This window comes from Chiloscyllium plagiosum, unplaced genomic scaffold (assembly GCF_037043375.1).
Source record: "Chiloscyllium plagiosum isolate Xiang-an unplaced genomic scaffold, Cpla_swu_hap1 HiC_scaffold_27, whole genome shotgun sequence".
NCBI lineage: Eukaryota > Metazoa > Chordata > Chondrichthyes > Orectolobiformes > Hemiscylliidae > Chiloscyllium > Chiloscyllium plagiosum.
This window is the reverse complement of record NW_028270165.1, coordinates 14,642,457-14,660,581: the sequence shown is the minus strand read 5'-3', so window position 1 is coordinate 14,660,581 and position 18,125 is coordinate 14,642,457. Positions and strand designations below refer to the sequence as shown.

At 47.6% G+C, this 18,125-nt stretch overlaps 1 protein-coding gene across 1 annotated transcript; it reads left to right on the top strand.

Moving 5' to 3' along the window:
- Positions 1–13,617: 13,617 nt before the first annotated feature.
- On the top strand, positions 13,618–14,923 carry LOC148143191 (uncharacterized). Its single transcript, XM_087974071.1, has 2 exons — positions 13,618–13,764; positions 14,101–14,923. Exons 1-2 carry the CDS (start codon positions 13,618–13,620, stop codon positions 14,836–14,838), a joined length of 885 nt encoding a protein of 294 aa, XP_087830197.1. The 3' UTR covers positions 14,839–14,923.
- Positions 14,924–18,125: the final 3,202 nt, after the last annotated feature.

Genomic DNA, 18,125 nt, shown 5'->3' with positions numbered 1-18,125 from the left:
GAGATGCTATTTTGTGGTTAATAAAAGCTCCTGGCAACAGCCTAAATCCAGGTATTCGATCCTCATCTGGTATAGACCTGCTCCGTCACTCAAAACAAAACTAGATTTACAATTTAAAGCCATACGTGCTATTCTGCTAAATTAATCCAGTTGATTTGTTTTTGTTTAAAAATGTGAAAACCTCGTGAACAGTTCTTCCAGTTAATCACTGGATATTCAAATTTCTCTTCAAATTAAAGATCATAACAAAACTGGGTGTCATTGTGGGATTTTGAATCTGGAGGGTGTGCTTGTGAAGGTTGAATGAACAATATTTCAAAGTGAATGTTATCGTGTTCAGTACTAAGACTTTCTGGAGATGAAAAATTTGCCCTTGTGTGTTTTGCAACACTTAATCAAGGTCAGTTCCAGGGAATATGCAGTCATGTTGATCCGAGAGTTAAGAGCTGGGGCAAACATCAGAAATCATGGAGGCAGGAGCACAGCAATTAGAGTTAGAAAGTTAGCCAAAAATATAAAAACAGGAAGGAAAGTTTCATCAGCTTTTCTTAAAAAAAGTTAAGAAAAGAAAGTGTTGGTTCTGTAGAAAATGAGTCTGGGGATTCAATAACAGAGGATAAAGAGATGATAGATGAATTGAAAAGAGCTTTAATCTGTCTTTACTAGAGAGGATACAAGTAACAGCCCAGAACTAGCTGGAAATCAGAAATTGAAAGGGAAGGAGGAACTGAAGACAATTACAATTACCAGGGAAGTCGTACTGAGTAAACTGTTGGAACTACGAGTTCACAAGTCCCAGTTGGCCAAAGTATTTCATTCTAGACCCTTAAAGAAAAACTAGCTAGTGAAATAGTTAATGCATTGGTTTTAATTTTCCAAATGTCATTAGTTTCAGGGGAGGTTTCTTTAGATTGGAAAACTCCTTCCTTCAAAAAGGCAGACCGAGAACAGGAAACTGCACACCATTTATCTTAACATATGCCATAGGGAAAATGTTCAAAGGTATGATTAAAGATGTGATGACAGGGCACTTGTATAAGTTCAGGCAGCGTGAATCTGTTTTTGTTAATGGGAAATAATGTTTTGAAGAACTGCCTCTCCGCACTGCGACTGAGCTGATGAATCTCATCCTAGTTTCAAACTTCAAGCTCAGCACTGTCCCCATGACTTGTCCGGACTTGTCCGACCTGCCTATCTCCTTTTCCTGGATCAATGGTGCTGGAAGAGTTCAGGCAGCATCCGAGGAGCTTCAGCAAAATCGATGTTTCGGGCAAAAGCCCTTCATCAGGAATAAAGGCAGAGAGCCTGAAGCGTGGAGAGATAAGCTAGGGGAGGGTGGGGAGAGATTAGCATAGAGTACAATAGGTCAGTGGGGGAGGAGATGAAGGTGATAGGTCAGGGAGGAGAGGGTGGAGTGGATAGGTGAAAAAGGAGCTGGGCAGGTCGGACAAGTCCGGACAAGTCAAGGGGACTGGAAGTTTGAAACTAGGATGAGGTGGGGGAAGGGGAAATGAGGAAGCTGTTGAAGTCTACATTGATGCCCTGGGGTTGAAGTGTTCCGAGGCGGAAGATGAGGCGTTCTTTCTCCAGACGTCTGGCGGTGAGGGAGTGGCGGTGAAGGAGGCCCAACCCCTCCATGTCCTTGGCAGAGTGGGAGGGGGAGTTGAAATGTTGGGCCATGGGGTGGTTTGGTTGATTGGTGCGGGTGTCTCGGAGATGTTCCCTAAAGCGCTCTGCTAGGAGGCGCCCAGTCTCCCCAATGTAGAGGAGACCGCATCGGGAGCAACGGATACAATAAATGTTATTAGTGGATGTGCAGGTAAAATTTTGATGGATATGGAAGGCTCCTTTAGGGCCTTGGATAGAGGTGAGGGAGGAGGTGTGGGCACAGGTTTTACAATTCCTGCGGTGGTAGGGGAAAGTGCCAGGATGGGAAGGTGGGTCGTAGGGGGGCGTGGACCTGACCAGGTAATCACGGAGGGAACGGTCTTTGCGGAAGGCAGAAAAGGGTGGGGAGGGAAATATATCCCTGGTGGTAGGGTCTTTTTGGGGGTGGCGGAAATGTCGGCGGATGATTTGGTTTATGCGGAGGTTTGTCAGGTGGAAGGTGAGCACCAGGGGCGTTCTGTCCTTGTTACGGTTGGAGGGGTGGGGTCTGAGGGCAGAGGTGTGGGATGTGGACGAGATGCGTTGGAGGGCATCTTTAACCACGTGGGAAGGGAAATTGCGGTCGCTAAAGAAGGAGGCCTTCTGGTGTGTTCTGTGGTGGAACTGGTCCTCCTGGCAGCAGATACGGCGGAGGTGGAGGAATTGGGAATACGGGATGACATTTTTGCAAGAGATAGGGTGGGAAGAGGTGTAATCCAGGTAGCTGTGGGAGTCGGTGGGTTTGTAAAAAATGTCAGTGTCAAGTCGGTTGTCACTAATGGAGATGGAGAGGTCCAGGAAGGGGAGGGAGGTGTCAGAGATGGTCCAGGTAAATTTAAGGTCAGGGTGGAATGTGTTGGTGAAGTTGATGAATTGCTCAACCTCTCCGTGGGAGCACGAGTTGGCGCCAATGCAGTCATCAATGTAGCGGAGGAAGAGGTGGGGAGTGGTGCCGGTGTAATTACGGAAGATCAACTGTTCTACGGAGCCAACAAAGAGATAGGCATAGCTGGGGCCCATACGTGTGCCCATGGCTACCCCTTTGGTCTGGAGGAAGTGGGAGGATTCAAAGGAGAAATTGTTAAGGGTGAGAACCAGTTCGGCCGAACGAATGAGAGTGTCAGTGGAAGGGTACTGTTGGGGATGTCTGGAGAGGAAAAACAGAGGGCTTGGAGGCCCTGGTCATGGCGGATGGAGGTGTAGAGGGATTGGATATCCATGGTGAAGATGAGGCGTTGGGGGCCGGGGAAACGGAAGTCTCCCACCCACAGCTTCCAACCATCACCTCAGGAGATCTCCCACCCACAGCTTCCAACCTCATAGTCCTGGAACCCAGCACTGCCCGGTTCTACCTCCTTCCCAAAATCCACAAGCCTGACCACCCTGGCCGACCCATTGTCTCAGCATGCTCCTGCCCCACTGAACTTATCTCTACCTACCTCGACACTGTCCTATCCCCCCTCTTCCAGGAACTCCCCACATATGTTCGAGACACCACCCATGCCCTCCACGTCCTCCAAGACTTCCGTTTCCCCGGCCCCCAACGCCTCATCTTCACCATGGATATCCAATCCCTCTACACCTCCATCCGCCATGACCTTGGATACTGCCGGAACTGCTGTGCTCTTCCAGCACCACTGATCCAGAATCTGGTTTCCAGCATCTGCAGTCATTGTTTTTACCACCTTGATGAATCTCCAGTGCCGACAGGGAATGGAATCCCTTCCCCCATTCCCCACATTTCCACAGCTTCTCCGCAGTTCTGGTATCCTTTTAGCTCCCTGTTTCTGATCAACAAGTGAAAGTGTGATCATACTCAGGAAACGTGTACAGTCACCACCTACTGCGAATAGTGTAATGTTTCTCCATCTGTGTATCTGTTTACAGTTCCTTCCCACAGACAGCTCACTGGGGCACACTCTCTCCCAACAAGGGGAAAAGACATACAAATGTTGAGGAGTCAGACAAAATGCGGAAGCAATAAAATGTCGAAACACAGGGGAAAAAAATTGTGCCCCCCTGTTGGCATTTGGACACTTAAAATCTGTCAGAAACACCAACATCCCAAAGAGCATACTGCGCATGTTTGTCGGTGTCAGCAACACATTGCGCATGTTTGTCGGTGTCAGCAAACTCGTGGGCATGCTCGTCACTCTGCGTTAAAAAAGGCGCGCGACCTTTTTTTGATTGCCCAATAGGGAGTCCTGGAGGACCGGAAGGACGTTGGTCCTCCTGCCAATCAGAGTCACCCCGTTGTCTGAATGTGGAAGTTGGACAATGAGGTTCCGAAGCTGCTGCTCGTGTCTGAATGAAGATTGAGCTTTATCCCAGACTGCAAATTCCTCTATCCATTATTTGTGAGTACGGCGCTCTCTTCTCTTGCCATCTTTTCCATTTAATTTTCATTTTGGGTTCAGTTGTTGACTTGCAGCAACTAAAAGGAAAGGGAGTGTGTTGGGGTGGGGACAGACTCTGGAAACGGTGCTCCAGGTCTGTGTCTTAATTGGCAAAATAGACAAGCGGGAGGCTGGAAGAACACAGCAAGCCAGGGGGTGGAGAAGTCAATGTTTCCAGTGTAACCCTTTTTCAGGATTGGGGATGAGTGTAGGGGGCGATGCAGATAAAGGGTGTGCTGGGTGGTGAAGTCGGCATAGGTGTAGACAGGTAGAGGGTTCGACCTAGGCAAAAGTGAGGACTGCAGATGCTGGAAACCAGAGTTTAGATCAGAGTGGTACTGGAAAAGCACAGCAGGTCAGGCAGCATCCGAGGAGCATGAAAATCGACGTTTCGGGCAAAGCCCTTCATCAAGAATTTCCCCAGATTCGGGGAGTCCAAAGCTGGAGGGCGTATGTTTGAGGTGAGAGGGGAATGATTTAAAAGGGACGTGAAGGACAACTTTTTCACATAGACGGTTGTGCATGTATGAAACGAACTGCTAGAAGAGTTGGTGGAGGCTGGTACGATTATGTTTAAAATGCATCTGGCTGGGTACATGAAACGGGATGGTTTGGAGTCGTGTGGGTCACGTGCTGGCAAACGGGACTAGATTAATTTCAGATATGTGGTCGGCACAGACAAGTTGGGCCGTAAAGTCTGTTTCCATGCTGTGAAAGCAGAAGTGTGGCTGTGAAGACTGGACATTCTGAGCATCTTTCAAAGATGTAAAAACAATTACTGCAGATGCTGGAAACCAGATTCTGGATTAGTGGTGCTGGAAGAGCACAGCAGTTCAGGCAGCATCCAAGGAGCAGCGAGATCAACGTTTTGGGCAAAAGCCCTTCAGGAATAAAGGCAGAGAGCCTGAAGCGTGGAGAGATAAGCTAGAGGTGGGTGGGGGTCGGGAGAAAGTAGCATAGAGTACAATCGGTGAGTGGGGGAGGGGATGAAGATGATTGGTCAGGGAGGAGAGGGTGGAGTGGATAGGTGGAAAAGGAGATAGGCAGGTAGGACAAGTCATGGAGACAGTGCTGAGCTGGAAGTTTGGAACTAGGGTGAGGTGGGGGAAGGGGAAATGAGGAAACTGTTGAAGTCCACATTGATGCCCTGGGGTTGAAGTGTTCCGAGGCGGAAGATGAGGCGTTCTTCCTCATCTGGTGTCTGGTGATGAGGGAGCGGCGGTGAAGGAGGCCCAGGACCTCCATGTCCTCAGCAGAGTGGGAGGGGAAGTTGAAGTGTTGAGCCACGGGACGGTGTGGTTGATTGGTGCGGGTGTCCCGGCGATGTTCCCTAAAGCGCTCTAATAGGAGGTGCCCAGTGTTTTGCCCTTACTGGGAGCAGAAGAATACAGACAGACTCTGATCTCACACCTTTAATGCATGGTCTGAGCTGAGATGATACCTTTTGTTATAAAACATTAAGTTCTTTCAATAAAGTGTCTTTCAGGAAGTTCTGGGATTTACATATTAATGATACCTGCAGACCACACTGAAAGGCTTAACGATCCAAGTTTGTTCAATATATCATTTCAGTGGCTGGTCACTAATGTTTTTCTATAAATTCTGTGTCTTATGATGTTATTCTCCACAACCACCTGATGAAGGAGCAGCACTCCAAATGCTGGTCCTTCCAAATAAACCTGTTGGACGATAACCTGGGTGTGTGATTTTTTTTTTAACTTTGTACAGGTTAGGGTGGATTGACCATGCTAAAGTGCTCACTGTGTCCAGGGAGGTGCTGGTTTGTGTGAATTGGCTGTGCTAAATTACACATCGTGTCCAGGAACGGATTGGTCATGCTAAATTACCTGTAGTGCCCAGGAATGTGCAGGTTAGGGTTAATTGGCCAGACTAACTTATCCAGAGTGAAGATCTAGACCCCACTTAAGGGGCTTTTTGGTTCGAGATTGGTCTAAAGAATCAATGGAATGCGTCTGTACAAAGCAAGGCTATCAGTTTAATAAGGCAGCTTGACACAATTCTGTCCAGCAACACAGCGGTTAAAGCTTCTGTGTTCCATGGTGAAGTTGTGCAAGTACATTCAAAAATTACACATTATTTATTTAAGTTTTTTTAAGACACAGTACAGCCTTAATTTCAAGAAAATACCAATCAAATATAATAAGGTGACATGATTTACAGCAGGTTAATCCAATGATATTTCCTGGGAAAGGAGTCTTAATTACGTAAATCATCATGCCATGGTAGCAGCTCAAGGTTAGTTCAATTGGTCAATTAATGTGTCAGTGTTCATTTTAAGCAGACTCCATTGTCCTCTTATCTTTGGATTTTAGCTTAATTCTGCAAAACAGCAGGACAAGTTCACAGAGTTCAATCATTATTCTCAGCCATTTTGCTGTATTGTTTTAAATTGAAAAGCCATTTTGTGGTTAGGAAAAATCTGCATATACTTGTTGCGTCTGACAATAACCTAAATTCAAATTTTAGATCCTCACCTGAAGCATCAGAGTCTGAGGGGTGACCTTATAGACGTTTGTAAGAGGCATGGATATGGTGAATACCCAAGGTCTTTTCCCCAGGGTAGGGGAGTCCAAAGCTCGAGGCCATATGTTTGAGGTGAGAGGGGAATGATTTCAAAGGGATCTGAGGGGCAACTTCACGCAGAGAGTGATGCATGTATGGAACGAGCTGCCAGAGGGAGTGGTTGTGGCTGGTACAATTACAACATTTTAAAAAGCATCTGGATGGGAATATGAATGGGAAGGGTTCAGAGGGATATGGGCCATATGCAGACAAATGAGGCTAGATTAGTTTTGGAGATCTGATCAGATGAATTGGACCAAAGGGTCTGTTTCTGTGCTGTATGACACTAATCATCTTTGGAGAAAGCAGAAGTGTAGTTGTGAAGACTGGACTTTCAGAGCAGCTTTCAAAGATGTTTTGTCCTTACTGGGAGCAGAAGTTGTTACAATGAAATCTTGCATTTGTGAGACAGCGACTTAGTGAGTGAGTACATCCCAGATTCTGGTGGAAAGTGGGAATTCATTGCACTGTGGGGATGAAGCCGTACCCTATCCAGTCATTGCTGCTGGTGGGTGAGACCAGACCTCAAGACTAAGGGGAGTAGATTTAGGACAGCGATGAGGAGGAGAGAGTGAGGACTACTGCTTTTCCTGGAGTGTAGTGAATCTATGGAATTCTCTTCATTAAGTATATTCAAAATGGGTTTTTGCATGGTTGGGGAATTAAGGGTAGTTGGGGCAATGCTGCTAGAAGATGCTGAGACGATGGATAGATCGGCCATGATCGCAATGAAGAATGGGGCAGGCGAGATAGGCAAAATGGCTGACTCCTGCTTTTATTACTGTGAAACTATTTACCACAGCTAACCCACCTCATCTGCACATCACTGAGCACTGTGGGTAATTTAGCATAGCGAATCCACTCTAACCTGCACCTACCTGGACACCATGGGTAAATTAGCACAGCCAATCCAACCGAAATTACGCAACACTGAACACTGGCTAATTTAACATGGTCAATCCACCCTAACCTGGACAAAGTTAAACATCACAACACCAGATTATAGCCCAATGGGTTTATTTGGAAGTACTAGCTTTCGGAGCACTGCTCCATCATCAGGTGGTTGTGGAGTATAAGGTCATAAGGAACAGAATTTATGGAAGAAGATTAAAGTGTCCTGCCACTGAAATGATATATTGAACAAACCTGGATTGTTACCTCTTTCATCTTTTACAGTGGGTTGCAACTATCATTCATATGTAAATCTCGATAATATAAGGTTTTATAACAAAAGGTAACAACATCTGGGTGGCATGGTGGCTCAGTGGTTCTTAATTCTGCCTCACAGCACTTGGGACCCAGGTTCAATTCCAGCCACTGGCCACAGTCTGTGTGAAGTTTGCACATTCTCCCCGTGTCTGCATGAGATTTCTCCCGGTGCTCCGGTTTCCTCCCACAATTCAAAAATATGCAGGTTAGGTGAATTGGCCATGCTTAAATTGCCCAGTGTGTTTCATGCACTGGTCAGGCGTAAATATGGGGAATGGGGCCTGGTGGGTTACTGTTTGGAGGGTTGGTGTGGACCTGTTGGGCCTGTTTCCGTACTGTAGGGAATTGAATCCAATCTCAGCTCAGACAATGCGTTAAAAGTCAGACTCTGTCTTTATCCCCACTTGAATCTGACTAGTTCTGTTTCTAAAGTAGGAATTTATAAAATACAACGTTCTGACAGCTTGCAGATTGTGCATTTTTGAGCAAAATAGAATTTATCTGAAAATATAATTCTGCAAATGCAAATTCACCCCCATGGACTTGTGTGTGCTTACAGCTAAAAAGTTTATTTCCGTGCTGTGTATCTCTGTCTATTTGGTAACAGATGCTTTATTTCTGTTGGCATAAATATTGTTGTAAGTCATAGTTGGGTACTAATAGTTAGATATAAAGCAAAGAGAATTCCTCAAATAGGGCACTATCAGAATCCTGGGAGACCCCTATTTCTGGTTTACTTCCTATTGACAAACATTAAGCATGAGCACCTATTTATTTCTATTTTTTTGTTTCACCTTTTCTTGTTTGATTCCCTGGTATGACTGCACTCTGTGTCTGGTCGGTTGTCAGGCTGGGACATAGTGGATTGGGTTTCGATTGACTGAATGTTGTATTGTTCTGGAAGGTGTAAAGGGGGTGGGGGAGGGGGGGGGGTAGTGTTGGGGAATCAAAACTTCAGCAGAGCTGAGTACAGACCAACATCTTACTCTGTGGGAACAGGGAGATCAACAGAGGACAGAGAAACCAGGACCTGAAATCCAACCTGACACCGGATTACTGTGATCAGTGTTTTCATTAGCAATGCCAACCCTCTACCTTCACCTAGCTTCCCGTTTGACTACCCCCTCGATATTCAAGATCCAATCCTTGTCGTCCTGAAGCCATGTCTCTGCAGGGAGTCTCAGATCATAATTATTCTCTTCAATGTGTGCAGTCAGTTCATTCACTTTTGTAACAGTGAAGCACACATGCAGACACACTGTTTTCGGTTTACATTTTTATGATCTTTGCAATCCAGTTTTAATTGCTGGTACATTTACTCTCCTTGTCTCCATCATTCTGTGAGGTTGATTTCCCACATCACTACATTGCTCACTGGCCTTGATTGGGATTGGCCATAGTGCCCAGGGATGTGCAGGTTAGGTGTATTTGTCAGGGTAATGTAGAGCGGTAGGGCAATGGGTCTGGGTGCGTTCCCCTTCAGAGGGTCGGTGTGGACTCGTTGGGCCGAGTGGCCTGCTCCCACACTGTGGGGATTCTCTGAAGCGAAGGGATATTTACAAATGCTGCAGGACAGCGCAGGCGCAGTGCGTGCGCCCGGCTTGGCCCCGCCCATCCGCTCCTTTCGTGACGTCACAACGCGGAAGTGACACCGAATGAATGAAAATCCCTCCGTCTGGGCTAATCCTGGGGCGGGACATTCTGTTCACTTGTAGCAACGGGAGTGAATCCAGGGCGGGAGCAGACCCTGTCAACTCAGGTATGGGAGTTAGTTACCAGGTGAGGAGGACAGAGATTGGGAGGAGTAGATATCTTTTCTGTTTTCCTTTTCAAAATGCGCCCGATTTCCACAAGTAAATGCAACAGGTATAAGTACAGCACATGCAGCTTCAAGCGGCTGTGCATCCTCTGTTCTTCCTCTGCCTTGTCTCCAGCACTTTTGGCTTCCCTTCCCTTCTCGACTCCCCCCTCCCCCGCCGGGTGTTGATACCTCAATGTTTTTCCGGTTGTCTTTTGTGGGCTTTGAAAACTTTCCCAATCGTCTGAGTACAGGATTTGGGAGATTATGTTGCAGCTGTACAGGACATTGGTTAGGCCACATTTGGAATATTGTGTGCAGTACTGGTCTCTCTGCTGTAGGAAGGATGTCATAGAGTCATGGATGTTGTGAAACTTGAAAGGGTTCGGAAAAGATTGGCAAGGATGTTGTCAGGGTTTGAGCTGATCAGGATGGGGCTGTTTTCCCCTGAGTACCAGAGGCTGAGGGGAGACCCAACAGATTTCTATAAAATCATGAGTGGCATGGACAGGATAAATAGACAAGGTGTTTCCCTGGAATGGGGAATCCAGAACTAGAGGGTAATAGGTTTAGGGTTGGGGGGAGATTTAAAAGGGCCCTAAGGGGCTACTCTTGTATTCAGAGGGCGGCGCATGTAAGGAATTAGCTGCCAGAGGAAGTGGTGGAGGCTGGTACAATTCCAGCATTTAAAAGGCATCTCGCTGGGTATATGAATAGAAAGGGTTTAGAGGGATATGGGCCAAGTGCTGTCAAATGGGACTAGTGATTGAGGATATCTGATCGGCATGGATGAGTTGGACCGAAGGGACTATTTCTGTGCTGTACATCTGGTAGACAATGGTCCTCAGAATTCTGTTCCCATTAGGCTCACCCTTAACTCTATTGCACATGGTCTTGGCGACAGTATCACATTCTGAAATGAGAAAAGACCTATAAATGCGCAAGGGAATAGTTCCGTTCCGGGTGTGTACATGGAGATGGGTATAGTTACTTATGACGCATAAGGCCTGTTGTTACCCAGCCAGTGGGATGCAAGCCATCTTTGTATATGGGCAGGAGGTATAAGGCTCCTTTTGTCTTGCACGAGTGGGCGTGACAGGTCTCAAGTAGGCAGGTGATGTTATGTGGAATATGAACAATTGCACACCCATAGCCGGTTCCATGAAAGCAATTCTCATACGACCATGCAGTAGAGTGAAAAGATGTCAGCAAACAGGTAGCACGAGGCTCATATGGTGTTGGAAAGTGATACTGTATTTCTCTGCGGAGGGTCGGCAGTAGGGAGTCTGATGAATAGAATGGAATCGGGGACTGGGGACAGGGCAAGTAAGTCATCTCCCGATAGAGAGGAGTAACATACTATTGCCTCTGGGGTGAAGAGCGTTCTGTGGGCCTGTATAAATAAGTTGTTTGTGGATTGAGGAGTTTCCCTTATCAGGCTTCCCTTTTCTTGAGTTGGCCCGTCCTGCAAAAAGTGATGGTGTTCCTGGGCGCCCTTAAAATATTTACCATAATAACGGGGTTGATCACTTTTATCCTCACTAGGCTTTCGTCTGCAGGTAAAATCAAAAAGACATAACTCCCACTGATTTCTACTGTCCAGATGGACCATCTGGTCTTTCTGATGTAAGAGTCCATTGCAATAATCAATCTTCATCACGTTCCACACGTCAAAGGCGTCTGGTCCGGTGCATTGGACGACATCTCCTCGGCATAGGTGGTGGATAATCTCTGATCATTCCTAATCACATCGATGCTTAGTGGCTTTCCCCATCAGGATGTTGTACGTGATCAGAAAGGTGAGGAGATAGCGATCCCCCACATGTCCCTCCTCCTAGTTTAAGTATCTGTAATAAGATGAATATTAGAACAACAGCAAAATTCAAAAACCCAAATGGACAGGGTCCACTCCTTTTATTGGGATTCCAGGATTCTCTCCTCCTTTTCCCCCCCTTTTGATTGGTGTGGTCAATCAATTTACAGTGGTGCAGTTGGACCCAAGCTGAGCGCCCAGCGACTGTGACCACCGTAGGGGTGGGAGGTAATGTCATGCCCGCAGACATGGATCGCATCTGGAATAAGGCCACAGGGATTAGCATAACCAGGAGAGGCCAGACTTGGCCATTAATTTGGCAAGTTTAGTTTTGCGTCTGGTTAAAACATTCAACAAGGCCGGCCGCCTGAGGATAAGAACCATGCAGTTGCCGACAGATACAGAGTTCTCCGTTAATATTACCTACAAAGTGTGGTCCATTGTCCGAGCTAATGTACGCAGGTACACTGAAATGGGGAATTATTTCCTTAAACAAAATCTTCACCACAGTCTCAGCAGTAGTGTTAGGAGGAGGGTAGGCTTCAATCCACTTAGAAAAGACATCAACAATAAGCAAAACATTTATAGTAACTCAACTCATTTCTCCAACTCAATGAAGTCCAGTTGAAGTGTCTCCAAGGGATCCTCCAGCAAGGGAGTTCTCGTAGAGATACTTGAACTAAGAGGTGGGGGATCGCCTACCCACTGACCTGTTTGACCACGTACAACATCCTGATCGGGAAAGCCACTGACTTGAGTATCGATGCGATCTGGAATGATCTAAGATTATCCTGATGTCATCTGGTGCACCAGACCTGACGCTTTCAACGTGGAGTCACTTGAGCGATGGCGTGAGCTGCCAGAGGAAGTGGTGGGTGCTGGTACAATGACAAGTTAAAAGGCTCCTGGACGGGCATCTGAATATGAAGGGTTCAGATGGGTCAGGGCCAAGTGATGGCAAATGTGACTGGAGTCATAGAGATGTACAGCACAGAAACTGACCCTTCGGTCCAACTCGTCCTTGCTGACCAGATAGCCAACTCGGACAGATTTGGCCATGGGTCTGTTTCTGTGCTGTGTGACTCAAATTGTCTTCAGTGAACGCAGAAGTGTGGTTGTGAAGGCTGGACTTTCAGAGCATGTTTTGCCCTGACTGAAAGCAGCTGAAAATGTGTTGTTGGAAAAGCGCAGCAGGTCAGGCAGCATCCAAGGAGCAGGAGAATCGATGTTTCAGGCATGAGCCCTTCTGCGCTTTTCCAGCAACACCTTTTCAGCTCTGATCTCCAGCATCTTCAGTCCTCACTTTCTCCTGACTGGAAGCAGGAGAAGAGTTTGACTGAAGTGTGTCGGTGTTAATGCCTTGATGTCTCATTTTGCTCCCACCTTCCTGGGGTCATTAACCATTTCGTGTCTGGTCCTTCCTCAAGAAGCTGCATTGCAGGTTCACCCTGAATTGACACTTTTTTTTGCTTCCCAAAATCAGACCTGCTCACTCTCCGCAGGATCCCAGCGTTGTGAAAGATATTAACTTTCGGGTGGAGTTATCCAAAATTCAGAGAGATATTAGTCTTGATGTTTTTGCTTTTTCTGCCCCTGTAAAATCCTGAATCAGCACCTTCAGGGGAATTAATTAGAGCGGAGTGAGAACAGAGGGGGAGAGAGAGTGGGATGGTGCTTTCAATTTTGTGGTACAACAAAAGAATATTCCACAGAAAGTAGAATTGCTTTTTCTGAATTTCTACCCTGCACTGATGATCCCTTTTGTAATCCCTTTTTGCAGAGTATTTGAAAATCTGAAGACTGATGTTTCAAAATCAACGAATGAAGGGCTTACGCTCGAAACATTGACTCTCCTGCTCCTCGGATGCTGCCTGACCTCCTCTGCTTTTCGACTGACTGTCCAGCGTCTGCAGTCCTCACTTTGATGTCAATGTCTGACAGTCACACAATCCATCAGGACCGCAACGATTTTTGACTGTGATTTCTGTGAGAGTGATCAACGCTTTTTGGTTCCTGTTTGAGGACGTTTTCAGCATCAGTGGGACTGGACGAGAGACCGCACTGTTGCAGCGCACTGTGTGTGGAGCCTGAAACAGTTATACGGCCTGGGAAGGGGATTTCACGGCAGGGAGGAGCTCTGCACGTGTTTGTGTGCAGCTGAAGCTGTGGCCATGGAGAAACCTGAGGAATCCCACCCCGTGGAGAAACCGTGGAAGTGTGGCGACTGTGGGAAAGGCTTCCGTGTCCCGTCGGCCCTGGAGACTCATCGGCGCAGTCACACCGGGGAGAGGCCATTCCCCTGCACTGACTGCGGGAAGGCCTTCAGACATTCCTCCCACCTGTTGGCCCACCAGCAGGACCACACGGGAGAGAGGCCCTACAGCTGCCCAGATTGTGGGAAGGGCTTCAGGTATTCCTCCACCCTGCTGAGCCACCAGCGTGTCCACACAGGGGAGAGGCCCTTCATCTGCCCTGAGTGCGGGAAGACCTTTACCGACGTCTCCGCCCTGCTGAGGCACCAGCGGATCCACACAGGGGAGAGGCCCTTCAGCTGCCCTGAGTGCGGGAAGGCCTTTACCGACGTCTCCTCCCTGATGAGGCACCAGCGTGTCCACACTGGGGAAAGGCCCTTCAGCTGCCCTGAGTGTGGGAAGGCCTTCAGTTATTCCTCCACCCTGCGGAGCCACCGACGCGTCCACACGGGGGAGAGGCCCTTCAGCTGCCCTGAGTGCGGGAAGGCCTATACCGACGTCTCTGCCCTGCAGAAGCACCAGCGGATCCACACTGGGGAGAGGCCCTTCAGCTGCCCCGAGTGTGGCAAGGCCTTTACCCACGTCTCTGCCCTGCGGAGACACCGGCGCGTCCACACGGGGGAGAGGCCCTTCAGCTGCCCTGAATGCGGGAAGGCCTATACCGACGTTTCCTCACTGATGAGGCACCAGCGGGCGCACACAGGGGAGAGGCCCTTCAGCTGCCCCGAGTGTGGGAAGGCCTTTACCGACATCTCCTCCCTGATGAGGCACCAGCGGATCCACACGGAGGAGAGGCCCTTTGCCTGCTCTCAGTGCCGGAAGGCATTCAGCAATTCCTCCACTCTGCTGATCCACCAGCGTGTCCACACGGGGGAGAGGCCGTTCACCTGCTCTCAGTGCGGGAAGGGCTTCACCTGCTCCTCCAACCTGCGGAGCCACCAGCGTATCCACACCGGGGAGAGGCCCTTCAGCTGCCCCGAGTGTGGGAAGGCCTTTAGCGATTCCTCCAACCTGCTGACCCACCAGCGGATCCACACCGGGGAGAGGCCGTTCACCTGCTCTCAGTGCGGCAAGGGCTTCACCCGCTCCTCCCACCTGCGGAGCCACCAGCGAGTTCACGTGCCATCGCAGGGGGATTGAAGGAGTGATGGCCGAGTGCCATTATCGATTGGACCATCAACCCAGTTCCAGGGACTCCGGGTTTGAATCCCTCCCCGACAGATGGCAGAATTGGTATTCGGTCAGAAATGTGGAGTTGGGAATCTTACGATGAGAGTGTTTCAGGGAGAGGGTGGTGCGGGGGAGAAAGCCCCCATCTGATTCACTCTCTCCCTTGTTAGGGAAGGGAACCGCCATTGTGGGAAAGGATTCACTCGGTTGTTCCAGCTGCATCCTTTACCCGGTCTGGCCTAGACGTGACTCCAGACCCACAGCAGTCTGGTTGACTCTACACTGCCCCTTCCTGGCAAAGGAGTGGGGAGAAACTTACTTGGAGACAAGGTATGGGTTGAAATTGCTGAGTTAGGCAATACTTCCTCCAGGTTAAGGCTTTACCAAGGATCCAATTACAAAGGGACAACTTGCTGCTGGCCAATAGTAAAGACAGTGAGAGGGGTCGGACAAGGGGAGGTGAGGTGTGTGCACTTTGACCTTGAGCTGTTCAAAAAGCAACTACTTTTTTCTCTGCCTTTTTGCTGGGGGGAATCTGAAGCTGTAACAAAGTTGGGTTGCAATAAAGGTTACCTGAACTTACCACCGGGCTCAGACTCTCATTGAAAGCTTTGAGCTCCAAGAAGTTTTTGTTTTAAAGCTGCTCATTTCTTTCAGCCTCCTGCACTAAGTTTAGAACAAAGAACATAGAACATTCCAGCGCAGAACAGGCCCTTGGGCCCTCGATGTTGTGGCGACCTGTGAACTATTCTCGTCCCCCTACACTATCCCAAAATCATCCATGCACTTATGTAAGGATTGTTTAAATCTCCCGAATGTGGCTGAGTTGACTACCTTAACAGGTAGGGCATTCCGCTCCCTTACCACTCTGTGTAAAGAACTTGTCTCTGACATCTGTCTTAAAGCTATCCCCCCTCAATTTGTAGTTATGCCTCCTCGTACACGCTGACGTGATCATCCTAGGAAAACGTCTTTCTCTGTCTACCCTATCTAATCCTCTGATCATCTTGTATGTCTCTATCAAATCCCCCCTTAGCCGCCGCCTTTCCAATGAGAAAAGGCCCAAGTCTCTCAGCCTTTCCTCATAACACCTTCCCTCCAGACCAGGCAACATCCTGGTAAATCTCCTCTGCACCGTATCCAATGCTTCCCACATCCTTCCTGAAATATGGGGACCAGAACTATACACAATATTCCAAGTGTGGCCGCACCAGCGTTTTGTATAGTTGCAGCATGATATTGCGGTTCTGGAACTCAATCCCTCTACCAATGAAACCTAACACACCGTATGCCTTCTTCACAGCACTATCCACCTGGGTGGCAACTTTCAGGGATCTACGCACATGGACTCCAAGATCTCTCTGCACATCCACACTACCAAGAATCTTTACATTGACCAAGTACTCTGCCATCCTGTTATTCTTCCCAAAGTGCATCACCTCGCATTTAGCTGCATTGAACTCCATTTGCCACCTCTCGGCCCAATTCTGCAGTTTATCCAAATTTCCCCCTGCAACCTGTAACATTCTTCCAAACTTCCACCGACTTTAGTGTCGTCTGCAAATTTACTAATCCATCCACCTATGCCTGTGTCTAAGTCAGTTATAAAAATGACAAACAGCAGTGGTCCCGAAACTAGTAATCGGACTCCAGACTGAATATTTTCCATCAACCACCACTCGCTGCCTTCTTCCAGTTTCTAATCCAAACTGCTAAATCACCCTCAATTCAATGCCTCTGCATTTTCTCCATCAGCCTACCATGTGGAACCTTATCAAAGGCTTTACTGAAGTCCAAGTATACCACATCAACTGCCCTACCCTCATCTACATGCTTGGTCACCTTCTCAAAGAACTCAATGAGATTTGTGAGACGTGACCTGCCCTCCACGAAACCATGTTGACTATCTGAAATCAAATTGTTGCTTACTAGATGATTTTAAATCTTCTCTTATAATCCTTTCCAAAATCTTTTCTACAATAGATGTAAGGCTCACTGGTCTATAATTACCTGGGTCATCTCTGCTGCCCTACTTGAACAAGGGCACAATATTTGCAATCCTCCAGTCCTCGGGTACTAAACCCGTAGACAATAACGACTCAAATATCAAAGCCAAAGGCTCTGCTATCTCCTCCCTAGCTTCCCAGAGAATCCTCGGATAAATCCCATCCAGCCCAGGGGACTTGTCTACTTTCACTCCTTCTCAAATTGATAACACCTGTGTGTAACTAACCTCGATCCTTTCGAGTCTAATATCTCGTAACTCATTCTTTTCCTGAGTGAACACCGATACAGGGTCCATGCTCAACTTCTCACTTCTGTCTTTGACTGGCCCTATTCCTACCCTAATCATCCTTTTATTCCTCACATATCTATAGAAAGCTTGAGCGATTTCCTGTATTCTATTTGCTAAAGGTTGCTCCTGTCCTCTCTTTGCTCTTCTTAACTCTCTCTTTAAATCCTTCCTACGTGATTTGTAATTCTCCATCGCCTCATCTGTTCCATCTTGCTTCATCAACACATAAGCCTCATGGAACAGCATCATAAGACACAGAACTTATATCAAAACATCAGTGTCATGCAACTGATAGAATATATTGAACAAACTTAGATAGTCTTCATCTCTTAGAATGGGTGTGGGCTTTGGTTCATTAATATGTAACACTTTTCGAGTACTCAGTACAGTTCTGTTGGCCCTGTAATAGGAAGAATACTATTAGAGAGGGTTTAATAAAGATTTACCAGGATGTTGTAAGGACTGGAGGGTTTGAGGTTATAAGGAGAGGCTGGGACTTTATTCACTGGAGCACAGGAAGTTGGGGGGGGGGGTGACCTCATTGAGATTGATAAAATCATGAGGATTGGAGGTAAGGTGAATAACAAAGGGCTCTTGCTTAGCGTCGGCGAGCTCAAAACTAGGGGGCATTTTTTTTAATGTGAGGAGAGAGATTTAAAAGGAACCGGAGGGGCAACATTTTGAAAGAGGGTGATTTCCACGTGGAATTAACTTGCTGAGGATGTGGTAGATGCAGGTACAGTGATAACATTGAAACAGCATTTGGATGGGTACGTGAATGGAAAGGTTAGAGGGATATGGGCCAAATGCAGGCAAGTGGGACTGGTTTAGTTTGGAATCCTGGTCGGCATGGACGAATTGGACCGAAGTGTCTGTTTCTGTGCTGTATACCTTTATTGAAACCGGTAGAATTCTGAAAGGGGCTTGACAGGATAGATGCAGATAAAATGCTCCTTTGGTG